At 36.6% G+C, this 22,674-nt stretch overlaps 1 protein-coding gene across 6 annotated transcripts; it reads right to left on the reverse strand.

Annotated features, from left to right (window-relative positions):
* Nucleotides 1–2,993: 2,993 nt before the first annotated feature.
* Nucleotides 2,994–22,590, reverse strand: ACP1 (acid phosphatase 1). Of its 6 annotated transcripts, none has more exons than XM_026088326.1 (6): nt 22,419–22,590; nt 11,523–11,596; nt 11,130–11,243; nt 6,642–6,703; nt 4,270–4,375; nt 2,994–3,368 (listed from the first exon to the last, which is right to left on the reverse strand). In XM_026088326.1, the coding sequence occupies exons 1-6, from the start codon at nt 22,573–22,575 to the stop codon at nt 3,291–3,293; spliced, it is 591 nt and encodes a 196-aa protein (XP_025944111.1). In that variant the 5' UTR covers nt 22,576–22,590; the 3' UTR covers nt 2,994–3,290. The 6 variants fall into 6 exon arrangements, with proteins under 6 accessions (XP_025944111.1, XP_025944110.1, XP_025944114.1 ...); XM_026088325.1 differs by lacking the exon at nt 11,130–11,243 and adding an exon at nt 11,299–11,412; XM_026088329.1 differs by having other exon boundaries at nt 22,391–22,497.
* Between the last annotated feature and the right edge of the window lie 84 nt (nt 22,591–22,674).

Consider the following 22,674-nt stretch of genomic DNA (forward strand, 5'->3'; position numbering starts at 1 on the left):
ATGGCTCAAACAAGAAAAAAAAATGCACATCTTGTAGATGCACCTCATGATCTTTTTCTAAATATTGCCATTTAGCTTCCATTTTATCCTCAATTACATCCACAAAATGTAAAAACAAAACAAAATACCACCCTGAGAAATAGCTAGGGGCTGAGATTCTTAAAATTCACACCAAAAAGCCTTCAGCWTCCATTTGTCTTATAAAGAAAAAAGAAAAAGGAAAAAATGGCAGAAGTACAAGCCTAGATGATGAATGATCACTAAGTGCTAAAGTTTCATTTCTCATTGGCAACAATACATGTATACTGAAAAACATGTAGTTAAGAGAAGGTACTCCTACACGATTCACTTAGCTGCTCATCTGCAGTAAACATGTGGGTGGAACTCCGTGCTTCTCTGTAGTTCCACTAATTGAAATCAGATCAGAGCATATTACTTAACATGGGAGTTTGAATTCATGGAAATATTTCTATTTGTAATAGGACACCTGAAATCTAGTTAAGTCAAAACTTTTTAGGAAAAAAAAAAAGCTATATTGTAAAATGAAAGAAGTAATATATTTAATGGCTTAATAAATGAATATAAATAAGTTAATTCCATGCAAGTTTTTTCTAGATTTGGCAAAAGTCAGCAGGCTTTGATAGAAGATACAACTATACTGTATAAGGGTTTGCTTATTTAGTCCTAGTTATAGGTTCATTACCTTAACTGGGGGGGGGGCTGTGTCTTTTAATGTGAGTTTAAATTTATTTAAAAAAAAAAAAAAAAAAAAAAAAAAAAAAGTAAAAGCTTAATCATCTCTGTGATTTGTGTATTACGTTCAGTTTCTCTTGCAACCTAAATAATGGTATTATGCAATGGTACTGTCCTTTCTCTGAACTGTCCTGGTTCTGTATTCTTGTATTTTATGATCTCTTTCTAAATGCAGTGTTGCTCTCCTAGCTTCCAGCTCAAACAAATGCATGAATCCTCTTCAAGAAACAAAACAAATCCATCCCCCAAACCCAAACAGGGATAAAAACAAAACAAAACAAAAACAAAAAACCCAGCTCTTCCTGCTACCAGAGCCAGTGAATTATTTACCCAATAAATTACTTGCTGAAAACATAACTTGGCTCAAGTCTGACACTTCAAATCTGAACCGAATTTAACACGGATAGTTTTGACTTAGTATCAGCTTGGAGTAAGATTTCTAAGCCTAGTGAAGATTAAAAAAAAAGAAAAAAATCCCCCTTATCTCCTTTCTGTTACCCCAGAATTGCAAAGATAAATATTTACAGCTTTTAAATCTTGGCTTTAAAACATACAAAACGATAGGTTCAATTCCTACTCAGCCATCAATGTGAAAGCACAAACCATCATGTTCTCAGCCTTCTGAGTTATTTTACTTCCACTGGAATATTTAAAATGCTAGTACTCCTAAGTACTTCTGAGGTAGTGCATAAAAACACAGCTAAGATGGTTTGTTCCTAACTGCCCATTAATTTTACTCATTTATTTTGTTAAAGCATTCATAACAGAAATAGAAAATAATTTTTTTTCAAATCCAATGTTTCACCTGACCTGAAATATATATTCCTTGTCTTAGGTGAGAAAGAAAAGAAAATCTTTTATTTTGGTTTGGTTTAGCCCCCAAATTAATCCCCGAAGTGAAAACAGCTATTAACCTACAAATTCTTAACTTGATCTTCAAAAAAATCAAAACTGCTGGTAATACAAATTATGCATAAAGATACTTGTTTCTGTACTTACATATTCCATCTACCATTTGCATTTTGTAAGCAGGTTCTTAAATTTTATGTAATATTGTATTTTTAGGAAAATTCTGATTAAAAATTTAGGAATCAGAAAACAGAAATCTCATTAACACAAACATTTTTCAGCTGTTCTACTGCAATAGTCCTAGGAGTCTTAATCCCTGCTATGAAGGCTCCAGCACATCTCCACAGTGACACAAAGATTCCTCCCTCCCCAGGAATAAGAGTCCTCTATCAAAATACATCCCTTGCGCAGGAGGTGAGTGGATAATGAATCCAGAGGCTACTCTATATTAGTTTGGAAGGTAGACAGAGGCAGTAACACAGCAAGGCTAAGTAAGAAAGCAAGTTTTAAAGAGAATGTGGTAATGCCAGTTCATACCAATGTTGCCATTACTTATAATAGGAAACTACCATGGTAGCAGTTATGTTACTACTCTCAAAAGAGACCTAAGGCAGAAATGAAAGGCAATGTTCAGACAAACAGGCATGGATTTTTACCATGCGATTTTTGTGAGAGCAGAACTTCCTACTTATTGGCCTTCTATTAACTTCACATTGTATTACAGATAGTCAGTCAAAACTGCTCTGAGAGTATAGTTTAAATTGAAGACAGTCCGTGTACTCTCCTGAGCAGTATCTGACAATATYGTCCATAGAGGTACTGAGATTATAGCAAATTTCTTTTATTATATTGTGTGAATTTGAATTATTTTACTATCTGTGTGATACAAAATATACACTTCACATCTACGCTTTTAAACTGACCTATTTTGTCCTGAAAATAAATACATTACACATACTTGTATTGGTGTGCTAGGAACTGGCCCCAAGACCAAAGGAAGACTAACTGGATAAGTACTATTAATATTCATTAGTATTTCTGAACCAAGTTCCTCTTAATTGGTATAAAACTGATTTATTCTTTGCTAACTGAGCACTTAAACCTATACAACCTGTTTTAACGGGACAGGTTTTGCTTACTCAAACTTTTGAAATAATGTTAAGAGCAATACCTGTCTAGGGGCAGACACAGTTCTTTTATTCACCCAGCACAGTATGAAACAGCTTCAGTCCAAAAGCTGTCTAACAATGCTAGGATGCTATGCCTAAGTACTAAGTATGCAGCTACTATTATCGCACAGCTTCCTGTTGGAAGTTGGTTTAAATTAACCCACTAATGGCCCAATAAGAACAACTCAGGTTAGTTTGTATTGCACATAAAGAAGCAAGATGTTATTTTTACAGTGCTTGTGAGAAAGCACTGGAAGAGTTCACAGATAAATTTATTCCGAATGAAATACTTTATTATTACATAGATGCATGAGAAAATGGTTGATCATCTAATTCAAGTTTAAAACTTTTCTATGTTTTTCTAATTAGATGACAGAAGAGTTACAATACAAAATTAAACTGAAAAAGTGCCAATTTGGCCCTACTGAGGAGGCATAATATTACATTTCAAATACATCAATCAAAGCTTACATATTTCAGGAGGAGCTAATTATTTTCTTTTAGAAATAAAATTATGCATTAATGAGGCTTCTCCAAAAACGCTTTACAGCATCTAACACACTGCTCGTAAACAGTTTCAAAGTCCTTTTCATTCCCCTAGAAAAGAGCAGAGGAAGAAAATGTAAGAACGGTAATATGCTCAGACCAAAAATTCTTACAAACTAGATCCCTGTTGCCAATAATGGCAAATAATTGACATTACAGAAGAATATAAAAACAGTACAAATACTCAATGATATTTTTTGCATATTTCCTCCCTGCTTTGAATTACCTGTGGTACATGAGCTTCCAGAGCCAAATACTGTGATTCTGTGCTCAACAACCCTTGAGTAACTTCCCTCCATAGATATTTCTTCTCTTTGAGCCCTTACAAGCCTTTTCTTTTCTCTTTTCTTTACACACAATCCTTTCATGTTGACTTTCACAGTTTAACAAACCACTGTGTGAAAAAATACCCCTTTTTGTTTTGAACCTGCCATTTGTTACTATCTACTTCTTGTATATCAAACAGTGATTCCCTTTTCACCTTTTCCCATGATATTCAAGACTTAATACAACTCTGTTGCATCTCTCTCCACTTTTCTTTCCTAAGCTGAAGAATCCTAGTCTAATTGGTTGCTCTTTGCTGACATTATTTCACTACTTTGACTATCTCAGTGCCCTTCTCTCTTTCTTGATTACTTCCTCTTTGAGAAATGATGCTGACTGACCAGGACTTTACACAGTATTCAAAATGTAGGTGCATTTTAAAATTAAATAATTTATATAAGCATAAAGATACTTTTTCCTTTCCTATTCTAATAATTTATATTGTTTTTTTCTCTATTCCTAGTAATTCCTAACTGAAAATATGTCTACAGTTGACTTGGTATTTCATCAGATAATATATTCCATGAGAACTGTGGGATCTGGCAAGGCTATATACTACATATATATATATACTACATATATACACACTGTTATTAATCAAGCCACCCAAAGAATTTCTTATACATACATAGTAAGGATCTTCAATAATAAGTTGTTTCTGTGGATCATAAGTCCCAAGTAGTTCAATTGTAGCCTTGCAGTCTTTAACTTGGTTGCTTTTCCTTTTCAGATCTCTGTAAAAGTAAAATTAAAAGTTTTCCAATCAACTTCTCAGAACTTCTTTTTGGCAGCAGCGTTAGACTGTCACATCCTTTCTTTTAAATTACCTCCCACTGATATAACATACTATTTTTGAGACAGTACTTTCCCCATCTACTTACAAATGAGTGTCCATTATCCTAAACGCAGTTAAAATGCACCTCTCATCACCTTCAAATTAAAAGCTCAGTGCTATGATTTTCACAATGCTGAACAGCTAGAACATGTTAAATTCTTTTAATATTATAAACCTCCATTCCTAATCATCACCTTTACCCACCCAGTATTGAAAATTTTTAAGTTGTTTTGCAAGGGGTCATTAGAAATAATTTCCTGCAGAGTATTCTTTCATATAGTTGCTATTAAGATTTACGACTTTACTTTTCTGTCTAAATCATACCACAAAAAGGCAGCAGTGAGGACTAACTCTGTGGCCTAACAAACTAAGCACTGAGCAGGGCCCTTTGAGAACACACACTATATTTCCAAGTCTTACACTGATTTATAGATGAGGTTTTAAAGAAAAAATTAATTAAAAAAAATTGCCATTTGTAGATCCCAAAGCACATTACAACTCCCAGTACTTTTTACACTTAAGAAAAATCTGTAAATACTTACAGTAATAATAATACTCAGCTTTAAGAAATTAATGATCCTATTTCATATAGTTTAGAAATATAAAATTGCAGTAAGAGTACAATATGCTTTTTCTTAAAAGTTAGGATTGCTCTATCAATCAAGCAATTATTCCCTGAAGTCACAGATTTTCAGTAAGTTCTCTAGCCTTCTATAATAAAAGGCGCAGCCCTGTGAATATTTATTATATTTTCAGAGGACAAGAAGGATGTTTGTTTGGAGATTGTCATCCCATGCTATATAATTATATTCACATAATTACAATGAATTCCAACCATTTGCTTCAAGGCTTTTGGCATACCACCTAATAAGTAGGAGGAGGCCAAATGGCTCCAGTACTAAGAAAAAGGGTTGTCCCAAATTAAGACTGCTCCCTTTTTGATATGATGGGCACTCCATCAGCATGTAAAATGGGCCAGTCTTCTGGAGCTACAGATAGGAATTCCCAGGGAAACTGCTTGAACTGGGTCTAAGTTTAAGATGAAATGAAAGTGTAGCAGTAGCAATATCCCTATTCTGCTATAGCTGTGATGCTTCTTCTGCTCTACAGTTCACATTATGGAAACTGTTAATACCAAAGTAAGTTTTATTTAAGAATTTAAATGAAACTAAAAGCAAACCTAATTAAGTCTTTGCCTGACAAACTGCAATCAATCCAAGTGTTATATACAGCATGCATGAATGAAAGATATAAGAGAGTCCATTCAAAACATTCTAGAAGAGTCAACAAATGATACTTCTTTCAGTTAAGTGCTGCTGTTTTAAAAAAAGTCTTTGTAGGTTACTAATAGGGTTGTTTTTTTAAACTAACTTTATATGCAATAGTCCTTACAAACACATTGACACTTGTACTTTATTAAAACTCAGTCCCTTAACACCAATTATAAGTGTGTACCTAATTCAGTTGAAAATTTGCTAAAGATGCCCAAATTGCCATATTAGGCAGCTACTTCTCCAAATCCATCTTAAACTCAAATTGTCTCAAAGACAGACTTAACTAGAATGATAGGAAACAGGAGCAAACAAGTCTCCTGGCTAACAACCTTACTTCAGAGTTCATTCTATTTCTCAAAAAAACAGAAAAAAGAAAGAAAGAAAAAAAAAAACAGAAAACAACCTGTAATATGGATAAGTGCACAGAGAACTGAAGTTCTGTAGATGTAATAATGAAGATGACATGAGATGAGCAATGCTGATGATCTCTAACTGAGCAAGCAAAATCTTTAATCCCTTCCAAATTTCCACAGTATCTTTTAGATCCCATGCTAGAAAAACAGATCAATTTAATCAGAAGCCTTAGGACTTAAAATGAAAATATGTACTCATGCCTAACTCTACAGACATCAGTGGAATGTCTATAATTTAGCGTATACTCAAATTCCTTTTCTTTATTCCTTAAGTGGCATATATCACACAAATTGCTCACTTCTAGCTTATCAAACATATTAGAAGTGAAGAATACCTCTGTTAGGATATCATACACAAACACACACACACAACAAACAAAAAAACCCCAAAATATCACATCTGTCTTCCAAAGCGACTCATGAGCTAGCATTAGAAGTAATCAATTTTTTTTTTTTCCCCCATTTCTTCACACATTACCTTAGATTGCTTTCATCCATACAAAGTATATAATCAAAGGTCTGGAAATCTTCTTTAGTAATCTAGAATTACAAATACGTGCTTGAGACTACAAACTGTGTTTCAATACAACACAGGAAAAAAATTACAGAATCTTGATTTATTCAAAGAAACAGATTACAAAAATTAAACTATCTTCAGCATCCCTTACAATAACATGTAAAGCATTTAAAAATACTCAGCCGTGGTTATTTATCCAGTTCTACAAGTTTTCCACAAAATAAATAAATTATATTTTATTAATAATTTTTAACATCCCATTAATCAACAAAGAAACATCACTAGAAATGTCACCACCTCCCATGCTTTCCAATAGCTAAAACTGAAGCAGGTTTTCAGTGATAGAAACCATGCAATAAAAAATGCAGGCAATTTACTGTCTTAGTATTTCATTGACAGGAAAACATAAAAAAATAGATAACGTGTAATACATAGAATCCAGAAATCTGTGCATTATACAAAGAAAGATAACAGGTGAAATTCAAAGCTAAAGTATGATGGCATGAACTACAATCTCTTAAAAAACAAATGCAGTGACATTCTGTGAGCTCACAAAATTTACAACACAATGTGAAAAATATCTGGGATCTACTTTATATCTTTGTACTGTCATACCAGCAGTTATTTTTCTTTCCTAGAGGTTATGGACTCCTAAACACACGTATTAATAAAATTCAGAGATCCAAGTTCAGAGTAAGGTGGGCAAGCATTTCTGATAATCCATTAATACCGGTAGCAACGTTATCTGTATTGGAATAAGGATGGCTGCAGATTTTAACAGTAGTAATTATACATCARTTTACATTCACACCTTAGCTTACAGTAAAAACTTCCCACAATGCCTAAAATGCACAGTATGCTAGTACAAAACATCTGAGCCAGTTGTCCCTAATCAGGAAAGGCTAAATGGTATGAAATCCGTAATGAGTTCACATTAAGACTGCATTGCATGCATAGTCCTATGTGTAGCATCATAACCAAGAAACCTGGAAGGTTTCTAGAGTACAGATTTCTCTGGCAGTTGTCCCTGGGAAGGATGGGCTAGAGAAGCAAATAAGCAAGTGAAAATACAAAAAGGCTTAACACATTTTCCTAGAAGCCATCAGAGCTTTAACTTGTAAAAATTATTTACATATACAAACACTTTTTAGATAGTTTTTGTGTTAATAGCAAATACATATTGATTAAATCTCCCATACCAGAGAATATGAAAAGATTATTAGATTAAAGCCATACATGATACATTTCACACAGGGAGAACTGGGGGGAAAGGGGCTTTGACAAGAAAGGGTTAAACAGTGAAAACTAATGCAGACTTGTTTATTTTCACTGTAAAAATATTAGCTGTATTCATGCTGTGCCTTTGACCTATGAAAATATTTTTACAGTGAAAATAGCTCTGTTTTCCTAGCAACCCTTACAGAACCTCTACAGGCTTCTTCTGGTAGCTCTATGCAGCTAAATACTGGCCCCTGTGAAAATACACAGGCATAAATTTCTTTGTAGTACTGACAGGCTGGGAGGAAGCAGTGAAAAGGAAAACGCACCTGCCAAACTTCCTGTATACTTCGATGGATTGAAAGCTATTACCTTATGAACCAGTACTACCACTGATGCAGATGCTGTCCTAAAACCAGGATGATTGGTTAGCTTATGCTCTTGTGGCCTTACAATAGCAATCAGATACAAAAAGCATAATTCAGCAGACTCTAGTGACCTGAAGATTCCCCAAAACTATGAAAACTGGTCATATTTTGGGTGAAGAAATTGGGAACCTAAAAATGTGTGTGTATTTTGGAAAGAGTATTGGAGAGCTCAAGTGATCAATTTTGGATGGAACTACACAGACAAGAATAATTTTTACATTAAAAAAAATGCATATAACCATTATTAAAGACGGTCCATGGAAAAACACGTCATTGTTCTAATTTATCTATGTTAAGCATTTGCCTTCCATTTCAAGACGGGAAATGAAATCTCTTTTTCTCTCTAAAAAAACCAAAGAGTTGCAGTGGTCCTCAAATTTATTCAGTTGTGAAACAACATTTAATATAACCTTCTAATCTCAATTTCACATTAAAGGCAAATGCAAGACATGAGTCATACTGAAATAAATTTTGACCTGAGCATGAATAAAAATGAAACTGATTAATATACCATTTTGTACACAAAGGCTAAGAACTGAAAGAATTTCAATAGGTACATAAACATACATCAAGCAGCCTATTATCAACTAAAATGTTAAGATTTAATATGTATGTTGATATTTCAACACTTCCACTTAAAATTCACGATTATTATATACCATGGTAGGATATAACCAACCTAACATTTTCTCTTATATAAATCAGTCTTATAGCATGTGTCAGTTTTATATAAAAAAAGATATAATCCACAATTACCATAAATATGTGCAAAATTATTTGAAATAAAGTGCCTTTCACAGGGTACATAATTTTCCACAGGAATGAAAAGGATAATTGTATGAAGTAGTCATCTTATGACAGTAGTTAGGAGACAACAGAAGAAAAATCCTTCCTTTGTAATTCTGCAACTCCTGGGTTAAATCTTTCTCAATCTGTTCTGGAACAATGGAACAACTGGAACTATTCTGGTTGTTCTGGAACAACTTTCACTGGCACTTTTTCTGATGTGACCACTCTCAACAACCAAATTTTACACTGCTAAGTTTCTCTTTTTCCAGAAGTATTATGGGGCCATATCACGATCACAAGTTTTAGAGAATCATCAGAGACCATTTGATAGAACCTTGAAACAGTAAAATTGGAGTTACATAGCTAACACCAATGAAAAATGAACAGTTACCACAGGCCAGGGATTCAAAAGTTTCCTTCTTAACAAAAGTTGGTATTGTGGGGATGTTTTAGACATACTTCCATCCTGTTAGTCTTTCATAATATTGTCTCATCCTTTTTAATTTCTTCTCCCTGTACATCTAACATTCTATTATCAGATACACTTATAGCCTTCCTTCGGKTTTTTTTTTCCTGTTTGTTTTTTTGATCTAATCTCTTCTACTTTAAAACTCTGTTCATTTGCCAAAATGTATAGGCAAATTTCTTCAGGAATGTGTTCTCACTTCCTCCATGCCAAAAGAGCATATATAGAGTTGCTTCAAGGCAAAGGATCAACTGTTTTGGATACTTTGCTTTAGTTTAACTGCTCATGAACTGCTCCAATACCACCCAAGGACAGTTCTCCCATTTCTAAGGCTTATCTTTTAAGAAGACAAACATGTTACACTAATGTGACTGAAACACTAACTGATTAGTTTTACTACCATTTAGCTAGTATAACGATAAAATGTGCTGTTTTTAAGCACTAATAAGCAATAAATCTAGAACCTGTAATGAAAGAGATCACAACATCAACCAACTTTTTCTAGTAATTATTCTTACAGTAAAACAGTCAAAATCTGGAACAGTGTTGTGCTTAATTATGTTTGCACTATTATATAAGGGAGATTAGCATCAGGAAAGGTTAGCAGAGGGCAATCAACTAATTGAGGGAATTTATTTTAAAAAGTTAAAGAACTAAACATGTAGTTTTTGGAAGTGAAAAAATAAAGTGTGACCTCAGTAAGGTCTAGTAAAATTCTGAAGGGAACAGAAATGAAAGACATTAACACGACTACTTGATCTTTTTGTCAGTACAAGAACCAGTGGCATAAACTCAAGCTAAGAAAAGGTCAAGTCCTAAAGGAGTACTTTATATCCAGAGAGTAGTTAATTGAAATAAGTTCTGTGCATTTATTTGAGAATCTTAATTTAAATAGATGCAGACATGTTTGTTTCAGATCTCTCTGGAATGCAACATGAAAGTACACTTTCTTTCATTAGTGAAAACTGAGATGAGTTTTGTCAAAAAGAATGTTTCAAGGCTATGCTTTCCGCTGAAGATACCACCAACCCTACTACTAATCTTGGGTTTAAGCTCCTTAGTTCTAATCTAGCATTCCAAAAACTTTTAAAAGATTTTCATCCAAAAGCAGAAATTTTAGTGATGGATAAACAGGTATTCTACTTCTTTTTCGGACCTGCTGAATAAAAATGCAATCCTTTCAAATTCCAGTCAATTTTTTGCTTAAAGAAGTGCCACAGATTACGAGAAGTCATCCATTTTAAGAAGTACTCAAAAATATTTCAGAAAAATGTGCAAAATACAAAGGTATTGAAGGTAAGATTCTTCTACAATGGAGAAGCTGCTCAAATGCTTCCTAATTTTACTTCCAATGAAGTTTAATAATAAGAAACTAACTTCACCTGGAAGAGTTAGGTCACTTTGAAGCCCTTTGAAAGACTGCACATATTTATTATGCGACGCTTAACTTTGAGCAAATGAACTTGGTCAAATGACTTCTGTGATTGTAATGGTTAGAGCTGAACAAAGAATGGGTATGAACATGAAAGAAAATATACTCTCTTCTACCTGCCGTGCTTTATGGGCTGTCTCAATGCCATGATTTCTTAGACAGCTTAAAGCCCTTGCATCTGGGCAGCGCCCCACGTTCCAGTCTGAAACAGCAGCACTGTCTGTCATCCACTGTAACAACAAAACAAATACATATACATATTTAAAGAAAATAAGAGTACAGTACCTGCCTGGCAATATGATTCATGGTAATGCCATGCTTCTTCATGCAAGTCTGTCCTCGATAGTCAGGAGGGTTTCCTATTTCATAGGTAGATGTCGCTGCACTGTCTATCCTCCACTACAGAAAAACAGATTTATATTTTATTTTTCCTTTCCCACTGCTCATATTTGTACTAACTGGCTAACAGACAGTTATTTCTTAGGCAGGTACAGAAATAAGTTACTTACCTTATTTTCAACTTTTGCATCAGTTACAAGTTTTCTAAAAACTGCTTCAGCTATTGGAGAGCGACAAATGTTTCCTACAGAAACATGAAATTAAAGTAAAATTTAGGATGATTAAAACCAAAAATTAAATAGTTGTGTGGATTCATCAGCATAAATCAGATGAAAGATTTTTTACTTAGCTACAATGTGGATTGCTTATGTTATTCTATCCCAAGAGATTCTGCAACAGTGGAAACATAAGATGCATCACTCTCTCGAAATGCACATTATTACATGCAAAGATATACCTAGTTAAAATAAATAGGAGGGGGGTTGTGTAAGCACATTGCCCTATTCCTCTCCTCCTCTACAAAGTTTATGATCACAGAAGACAAGGCAAAATTACAGAATTTCTAAGTGGCAGCAAATCAGCTGCAAATCCTCCTACATACTGGCATTTTTCAACTAATGTTTTACTGGATAATCTACAAATATTCATTTGAAGTATTTATATTCTTATCCACCTATGAAACAAAACTTTTGAACAATTCCAAAACACAATCACCCCCACTGTGGAACCAGCTTAGCAAAATGGCTGAACAACCTGCAGTTAGAAAGCTGCTAACTACTAAAGCGAAGACACTCCAGGTCAAATGGAACTTTCAAGAGCAGCTTCCAGCTACTAATTCCAAAACCTCAAGGAAAAGAAAAGAAAAGAAAAAAAAAATCAATTACATAAGATCTTAAATACTTAAGGAAAAGAATTTTTCCAATTTTTTTTTTTGGTCCAGAGTATGGAGAATTAGGGATGAAAAGCGACTCTGACAGCAAGGCTTAAGTACTGCCAGTCAGCCAACAAACAGGTAAGATACCTGGTTTCTTATATAAATAAGAAATAATAAATCTTCCCTTCCAACGGCCTCTGATTATATTAGCCACATGGTCTGAGCATTACTTTCAATAAAAACCCATCTCAACAATGAAATAGTGACCAATGAAAAACTAGAAATAATCGAGCTACAGCATTTATTCCACTGCTGAGGCTATAACCATGTTATTCATTTAAGGTAGACCAAATCTACACACAAAAATACATACTCTTTGAAAAAAACAAAGAAACATCACAACAACAAAGTCTACTCAACTATTATTTGAACTCTTTCTACCTTTTCATCCTTCAAAAATTCTGTGAAACTAGGTGTAAATTTGTAATACCTGGCATTCCACTTAGATGCACAACAAATCATAAAAACAAATCTTCGCCTTCCATCTAAGAGAATGTATGATTCTACTCATCCCTCTGTCTTTTGAGCAAATAAGTATAAAATATATCACAAATGCTAAAACTCATTTCTGTAACTTTAGATAAATCACAAAGATCACTGTTCTACTATTGATTAAATTCTTTCCAAGTTTCATCATCAAGAAATAGTAAATAATGAAATGCCCAACAACAGAGCTAAATTGCTGGCAGCAAACTGGCAGAACAAACACACAGCCTCATTTTCATGCCAATATATTCACACAAAATATCAAGGCAGATACCTTACTACTAAAGAGAAAGAAATTGCCGTGACTTGAATATTTAATAATTTGCTCTCAATTATGTCAACTATATAATAAAATCAAAGCGGGAAGTGAACCATTTAAGTAATACAAATTTGTTGCCATAGTTTTGGAGAAAGTCTAATCACTAAATGGGCAAAAGCAACTGTCTAACCATTTGGAAAACAATTTTGCTGAAGCATTAAGTRAATTTTGATAGCAGCAGATCTTTTTCCAGGTGCAAATATACTATTTCCTTTATTTGAACTAGTTTATTGCAAGCTGAGAAACTAAATTGGACTTGAGAGAAAAATAAAGCAGAAAAAAGTTGTTTTTTATCTACAAATTAGTGACAAAAGAGAGATTCATTTCTATTAATTATAAGAATGTTGAAGAATAAAAATAAATAAATCTCACTTCCTTTGCTGAATAAACTAGTTAAGCATTAAGCAGTACCATTTTAATAGGAAACCGAGGGAACATGTGAACATAGAACATTAGACAGAAAAGAACCTTCACAGTCACAGAATCCAGTCCTTCCATACTGTAGACAAATACACCATCAAGCTCCCTTTTAAAAGCATCATCTGTATTACAAGGTTAACCCAGAAACTCATTTCCTCTGATAGCCAGAAACCTTCCAATTTCCAGTTATTATTTATTCGTGGAAGCCTACACTCATTTGATCTTGGTTAACATCACTCTGTATCTTAAAAACCTTTCTTCCTTTCAGCAGATACAGAACCAACATACTTCTTGTCAAGCACAGTTGTGCTAAGCTAAACAAACCAAGCTCTCAGTCTCCTCAGGAAATTAATTGTCCCTTATCTAATCATTCTAGTTAACCTAACTCTACATTTGTTCTAAATAGAATTCATTTTTCTTGAATGCTGACAACTAAAACTACACACAGTATTCCAGGAAATGTCTTACCAACTCCTTTTATAAAAGAAAAAAAAGACTCCAAAATATTTACTTAACTCTATTGAAAATAACTTGAGATAACACCTTCCAGAATCACATTTTGATCCTTCATGAATATCAGATTTGTGATCATAATCTCCTACTTCTACTTAGCCCATTCCATCTCTTTCTCTGTTGCTTCAGATAACTTTAAGTCTTCATTCTAAACTATTAAATTCCATTTCTACTACACCAGCTTTCAAGACCATCCAGTTCTTCCTGAACAATATTTTTCCTCTGAATGAATAATACCACTCAACTCATGTTTGCAGGCCCTGGTCCTCATGGGTGACTTTAACCACCCTGATATCTGCTGGAGGGACAACACAGCTAGGCACAAACAGTCCAGAAGGTTCCTGCAGTGCATTGATGACAACTTCCTGATACAGGTGATAGAGGAGCCAACGAGGAGACGTGCTCTCCTGGACCTCATACTTACAAACAAGGAAGTACTGGTTAGAGATGTGAAAGTCACGGGCAGCCTTGGCAGCATGATCATGAGATGGTGGAGTTCAGGAATCTGCAAGGAAGGAGCAGGACAAAAGGCTGGATCACATCCCTGGACTTCAGGAGAGCAGACATGGGCCTGTTCAGGGACCTGCCTGAAAGAATTCCTTGGGATACGGAAGGGAAGAGGAGTCCAAGAGAGCTGATTGATATTCAAGGATCGTCTCCTACAAGCTCAAGATATCAAGCAAAGGCGGCAGGAGGCTTCTACGGATGAACAAGATGCTCCTGGCAAAACTCAAACCTAAAAAGTAGGCATACAGGAGGTTGAAGCAGGGACAAGTGACCTAGGAGGAATACAGAGACTGAGCATGCAGGGATGGGGTTGGGTTTGGGTGGCCAAAGCCCATTATTGAGTTGAATCTGGCGAGGGACATACACRACAACAAGAAAGGCTTCTACTAGTACATAAGCAGCAAAAGGAAGGCTAGGGAAAATGTGGGCCTGCTGCTGGATGAGGCAGGGGTCCTCGTGAAACAGGACACAGAAAAGGCTGAGGTACTGAATGCCTACTTTGCCTCAGTCTTTACCGGCAAGACTTGCCCTCAGGAATTCCAGGCCCCTGAGACCAAGGGGAAAGTCTGGAAAAAGGAAGACTTGCTCTCGGTGAAAGAGGATCAGGTTAGGGAACACTTAAACAAACTGGATGTAAACAAGTCCATAGGACTTGATGAAATGCTGAGGGTGCTGGCCAACGTCACTKCAAGGTCACTCTCAATTATCTTTGAAAGGTCATGGAGATCAGCAGAGGTTCCTGAGAACTGCAGATATCACCCCTATCTTCAAGGGCAAAAAGGAATACCCAAGGAACTACAGGCCAGTCAGCCTCACCTTGATCTCTGAAAAGGTGATGGAGCAAATAATTCTGGATACTATTTCCAGACATGTGAAGGACAGGAAAGTTATCTGGAGTAGTCATCAGGGATTTACAAAGGGGAAATTGTGCTTAACCAACCCTTCTACAATGAGATGACTGGTTTGGTGGATGATGGGAGAGCAGTGAATGTTGTCTACCTTGACCTCAGTAAGGCTTTCCACACTGTCTCCCATAACATCCTCACAGACAAGCTGATGAACTACAGGGCTGATAAGAAATCAGTGAGGTGGACTGAAAACTGGCTGAACTGCTGGACTCAAAGGGTTGTGAAGAGCGGCACAAAAACAAGCCACTAGTGGTGTCCCCCAGCAGTCAATCATGGGTCCAATACTGTTTGGCATCTTCATTAACCACCTGGATGATGGGACCAAATGCACCCTCAGCAAGTTTGCAGATGATACAAAATTGGAAGAAGTGGTTGGTACACCAGAGGGTTGTGTTGATACTCAGCGGGACCGCAACAGGCTGGAGAAATGAGCAGACAGAAACCTCAGGAAGTTCAACACAGGGAAATGCAAAGTCCTGCACCTGAGGAGTAATAACACCATGCACCAGTACATGCTGAGGGCCAATCAGCTGGAAAGCAACTTTGCAGAAAAATATCTGGCGGTCCTGGTGGACAACAAGCTGATCATTGATGAACAAGCCATTAATGTTTCTTGTAGCAAAGGCGGCCAACAGTACCCTGGGCTACATTAGGCAGATCCTTCTCCTCTATTCAGCGCTGGTGAGGCCACAGCTAGAGTAACACGTCCAGGTCTGGCCTCTCCAGTACAAGAAAGACACGGGCCTGCTAGAGTGAGTCCAGCAAAGGGCTATGAAGACGAAGAAAGGACTGGAGCATCTGTCATATGAGGAAAGGCTGAGAGAGCTGGGACTGTTTAGCCTGGAGAAGAGAAGGCTCAGGGAGATCTTATCAATATGTATAAATATCTGAAGGGAGGGTGTGAAGAAGACAGAGACAGACTCTTTTCAGTGATGCCTAGTGATAGGGTGAGAGACAACAGACACACACACCAAAACACAGACAATTCTGTTTGAATCTAAGAAAAACTTTTTTGCACTGAGGGTGACTGAGCATTGGAACAGGTTGCCCAGAGAGGTTATGGAGTCTCCATCCTTGGAGATACGCAAAACTCGACTGGATGTGGTCCTGGGCAATCTGCTCTAGCTGACCCTACTTGACTGGGGCGGGGGTTCGACCAGATGATCTCCAGAGATATCTTCCAGCTTCAGCTATTCTATTCATGCACAGTTACAGAATCACAGTAAATTTCATTACTACACCTAAAATTTCTGTAACAAATAATGATGTACACTAAATACTATTGGTCCTACTAATTCATTAACTATCTTTCAGAATTTCAAAGTGACTCTCTTAAGTAAAACTCTCACATTTTTTTTGTTTGTTTAACCTTCCTCATTACCTGAACTGAATCACCTTATGACGTGATCCAAATTATTTTTACTCTTCCAGTGTCCTCACTACTTAAAATAAATGTCAGATCATCCTTTGATGGCACCATGATCACTGACTGATTAAATATATTAGCTACCACTTCTAGCAATACCTAGAAAATGTGGTTATGTTCTTTTTAAAACAAACTTGTTACCTAGTTTGTGACTTGAAAATCAGTGTCTTCCATGATGACACATTCCAGATATTACCGGAGGAACTAATACTATTACAGTACTGCCATCTCCATTCAAATCTATTCTTGGGGACTACAGGAAGAATCCCATAACTAACTTAATAGAAGCTCTTTTTCACCATACTCTTCAGTGTTATTTCTGTATTAACCAATTATGTTTATCCATGCTACTCYTAGCCATTATGCTATAGTTCTTCCCATTGTTAATGTAAAGCACTACCTTACCTCACTGATATTGAGTAACATGCAAACTTCAGTTGTTGTTTTCCAGTCATGATCACTTCCCCATGATATTTTATATCCATACAATATCCAGTTTTACTTCTCACATCTGTCTTTCCATGCTTTGTCCAGGCTCCTTGCGTGTGCATAGCGTTTCCTAAATTACAGATTGACAAGTGCCTGAGGAATGAACAGAAAATCTCACAGAAAGATTCATATGGGATTACCTTCCTCCTTGGACTTGAACCATACTTTCCTTACATCTTGTCTACCCCTTCCTTATCACTAATCTTATCTTTACTTCCTATCCTCCTACCCACTGATATTCCTTTTTCCTTTTTTTGCATTTCTGATTGATATGATTATGATCTTATGTATAAGATACTGGTATGAAAGTTCTCTGAATCTCTGTCTTCTCCATTTTTTAAATGTCAAGCTTTTTAAACTGTAGTGACATTTTCAAACTCAGAAAGCTAGTACCCAAAGTACCCAGACAGAGTCTGCCCACTGAAGYAAATCCTACAACCATCTCCAAATGATGACTTAGGGTAAGAGACTCAAACTTCACTCATAGAATCAGTCCCGGAACCATTTGTTGATCACTTTTACAGTTGTGCTTTGTCACTCATTTTCTAGGGACAAGAACACCACTGACGATTATCCAAGTGGCCAATATGCTTTCTGAATTCTTCTTCCAGTCTGTGTATTAATCTTTCATCAATCCCCATAAGGGCACGAAAGATAACTTGTATCCATTTCAGGCTCAGGTCCACAGCTCATCTGGTAGGCAAGACAACCACCTTTTGGTTAAGTTTTTCACTTTTAAAGTCAAATAGACCTGCCTCTTCTTAGCGATGGCATCAACTAAGTGGATCCAAGCACTGCTGATCTTGTCATCTATTCTCTCAAGTTGTTATATCCTCACTGTTCCTTATCCAGCTAACTCTTTTATACCTTCTCCAAATGCAAACAGATGCTTTTTTTCTTCTTCCTTTGTTATCCCATCTTCTGTTTCTAACAGAAGTTTTCATCCTCTCACATTTAAAAACCTAGTTTTTGACTCTGTTTATTTTTCCCTAGATGGTCAGTTCATCTGAGTTATTTTAATACCGCTTCCTGGTATTATTTGCTTCATCAATTTACCATCCTTTTCTTCAGCAAGTGTTTAAAGCTTGCTAATTACTCTACTCTATGTACTCAAATTCCTGTCTAAACTTCATCATAGTTCCCAGTTGTGTTACTGTATCTTCTCTTCAGTTAAATCTATCTGATGATGCTTAGCACTCAATTAGCTTTGTACAGAACCATTCAAAACTGATCTTAGTCCACATTCCCTGTCCTTTCCACTCACTGTCAACTGCACAGCTAACATTCCTACTACCATTCTTAACCTGGAAGAGCTAAGTATATAACAACAAATGGCACGACCTAACTTTCACACATTTCCCCCCACCACCAACACACAGTGGAATTACTCACGGAAGTTAAATATTAGCATAAATATACTGAAAAAAAAAAATTCAAGTGCAACTCAATTTGAGCTCAAGACATCAAAATTGAGGTGTCTAAAGGAGTCCTAGGTGTCTAACTCCCTAGTCAGTGGAGGTTTGGTCAATATAATCAATGTCAATAGCTGTATCACTCACTAGAATCCACGGTACTCAAACCATCAGCTAATCATGTGGATGTTACAAAGTTAAAATTATTTTCCTGCAACAAGATTATTTTCAATTATCAACTAGATCATTATGCTTTTCCCAGAAAGCCAGTAGCTTCCCAAGCTCCTCAGTAATAATAGCACTTTTCAACACATAAGCACCTACCCACAATGATCAGACTCTCAACCTTTTTTAAACAGGCATCAAAATCTTATTTTCCAATTCCATGATCACTTGTATGACCATGCTATCAACTCTCTCTCAAACTTCTGTATCATTCTGAATCACAGATTGAATAAGGCACTATATTCTAACAGCCATCCTACTAATGTTGCACAGAAGCAACATATTTTCCTTCTTCTAACATTCTCTTCTTTGTCCAAAAATTGCATTAGTTCTTTTTGTCAGCTTGCTGAGAAACCCCATTACAGTAGTTTTTATGATGACCTCTTCAATGCCTTATTCAAGCTATTGCTTTCCCATTCTGCAGCTATAAACTAACTGCATTTTGTTCCATGAAGCTCTGAATTTGCCTATATTTAAAAAGCATAATGGATTGTGATCTGTGAACTAGAAAATCGAATCTCTCTGTAACTACAACCTAATTTCCTCATTACTGGCTACCCGATCAATTTATTGTCATTTTAGAAAAGATTTTATGCAATCTATATCTCTGATGACACTGATACTCAGTGGCTCATACCAACCATCAGTTTTTTGAGGACAAACAAAAAAAACCACTTTGCTTAATTCCAGCTGTCTAACAACTATTCCTCCATATACTGAGATCTACCAGTAGGCCAGTTTCTGGTCTCTTTAACATACCCATGCAGCTTGTCATGTTATTGTGGTCAATACTGTCAACTGAGAGACAGAGGCTTACTTATATAACATGGCATTATATTAAGATGATTTCTGGAGCTCAACTGTTAATTAGACGAGCTACATGATTAAAAAAAAAAACAAAAAAACCCACAAACGAGCAAGCAAGCAAACTGCTTTTTGGTTCATGTCCAGTTATAATTCTTCCTTTGGCTTAAAAAAAATTATTTCCAGGTGCTTTTTCGTATACTGTAATCACATATGCTGTTAAATGCTCCATTTATTTTTCAGTGCTGAGAAACCCTTATCATTAATGTAATTATGCACATTAACTAGATTATATTTTGCTGTGCAATGAATATCTGCTTATCTCATCACAAACAAAGAATACAGTAAATGGATATTTCAGTAATAGGTTTCTTTCAAAATAATGTAGAAATAAAGTAATTTTTCACGAAGCCTTGTACTTTTTGGGATCAGCTCTCACTGAATGTGGGAGATATTCAGAATTAATGGGCCTTGTTAATCAGCAAACAACACTACAGATATCTGCAATTCTAGAAGTCTGTTTAGTAGGTTTTTCAGCAGTAACCTTAGGTATTATTTATAACCAAAAGCAGGGAAAAAAAATCTAATAAGGTATCAACATTACTTCTCAAAACTAATAAAAAAAAATAAGGAAACTTTTTGCAGGAAACGATAAAAGGTGCCTGAGAAACTTATCTTAAATAAGTGTATATCTGACTGGAAAAAAAATAAGTGTTTGTTATCTAAACTAGCTTTTCATGTCATATGCCTATCAAAACCTACCATTAGGTTACTTTTTATAAGCCAATAAGGTAGAAGAGGAAATTTCAAACAAATTTACAACGCTTACTTAAAAAATCATCCCTTTAACATCAAGACTTTCTGACTTGCTCACCTTTTCCTCAAACTCAATATAATTCATTATTTTCATACCAAAACTATTATTAACTTTCACTAAAAATGGTTTCTCAGAAACCAAACTGGATTAGGAACTTGTTAACGTACAAATGACCATCATGGCGTTACAGATCCATAGATACATATGAATCATTTGGTGAAGATTACTGTTGTAAGAACTTATTGTTAGGAGAGAAGGATTCACTAGATGCCCTTATACTAAGAGGTTTGCCTAGACCAGTGGCTCCAAACAGCAATTGATAACTCCGTATCTAACAGATGTTTTCCCTGAGTTATTATTAAGGGTTGATTTTATTGTAACGTGGCAACAGAACATTTTTCACAAAACTAAACTCTTGCTTTGCTATTCAACTCATCTCCCTTTCTATTACAGAAAAGCAGATAGTATACATATAATCAACCAATAAGAGTTTGTTTTTGTAACAAAACTCTATCCAATTAAAAAAAAAATGGTGAAAACTCCAGGGATTCACAGGGATCAAATCCCAGCACACAGGTAATATTATAAGTGCTAGGAAGCAGATAATATTAAAAACCCTACTAGATCAGAGCAAAGACCCAYCTAGCTTGCTGTCCCCAAAAGAGACTCGAAGCAGGTGTTTAGAGAAAACATGTATAAAATAGGATAAGGCCATGTGCTCTTTCACTAATGTAATCCTCCCAGCAGTCAGGTTAGGAATTTGTTGCTCATGAAAATACAAAAGATGCTTATCAGCAGCCAATTGTCTTAAACTTCAGGAATGCATCCAAACCCTTTCTGAACACATTTGTACTTCTGTTTTCCATAACATCTTGTGACATAAAATTCACAAATATAAGCAAATTCTTATTTAAAAAAATGTGTTGCCTAGTTCTTCATTTGGACAATCCTTCAACTTGCAAGAAAAAGAGAGTCAGATTTTTCTCACGCCTGTCATGATGACCATGATTTCATAGATCAAAATCATCTCCACCCTATACCAAGTTCCTTTTCTTACTAAAAGAGTTCTAGCGTATTTATCCTCTTCTTATAGACAAACTGTTTCCTTAATTTTAATCATTCTCRTCACCTCTTTCCTTTTTTAAAATCAGGTGATCAGAACTGCAAACCATATCCATGATGTACTGCAGCAGAAATGTGGCATCATGACATTTGCCGTTTGGTTCTCTATTATCTCCCTATTATTCTAGAAGCTAAGCACTGAGCTGACAGTTCCAGAAGGCTATTCACAAAAACCATTTAATGCTACTCTTGAGTAGCAATAGCTAATTCAGAGCTCAGGTTTGCATATGTATAGTTAGGGCCAGCTCTTCCCCACGTATAAACATCGCATCTATCAACACTGTTTCACCTGTTTTGTACTGGCCACTCCGACCTATTTCTGATATAAACACTTGCTCAGGGGAAGGGAACAGATGCTATTTTCTGCTTTTTTCCTCCCTACTCGGGCACTGTTCCGACCCTTCTTGAGGGAGACAGCCGCAAGCTGCCGCCGGGCGCCCAACGCGACCGGGGAGTGGGACGTGGGAGGCTGCCGGGGTGGGCCTGCCGGCAACCCTGCCAGGCGGGGCCCGCTCGCCCCGAGGCGGACCCGCCTCGCCGCGCTCCCCGGGAGCGCCGGGGGCTCCCGTTATCTCTCCACCCTCACCCAGTCCCCCCAGCCCGGACAGCGGCGGGAGGGGGGCGAGAAAGGGCCCGCCGGCACCCGGCCCGCTCACCCAGACACACGAAGAGCACCGACTTCACCTCCCTCGCCGCCATCTTCGCTCGCACCAGCCGCGCCGAGAGAGGTCCTTCCCGCCGCCAGCCTGTCGTGCCGCCTGCGCCTCGCTTTACGGCACCGGCCGCTACAGCCGTCTACGATTTTTGCCTGATTTGAGGGATAAGCAGGGAGATAAAACATAAAAACACAAGCACCGACGTGGGCATGGGGGGCGGCGGCGGGGCCGCGCGCGCCCGCCGGCTCGGCTCGGCTCGGCGCGCGGGGGGCGGGCAGGCGGTT

Source organism: Apteryx rowi, unplaced genomic scaffold (assembly GCF_003343035.1).
Source record: "Apteryx rowi isolate R43461 unplaced genomic scaffold, aptRow1 scaffold_765, whole genome shotgun sequence".
NCBI lineage: Eukaryota > Metazoa > Chordata > Aves > Apterygiformes > Apterygidae > Apteryx > Apteryx rowi.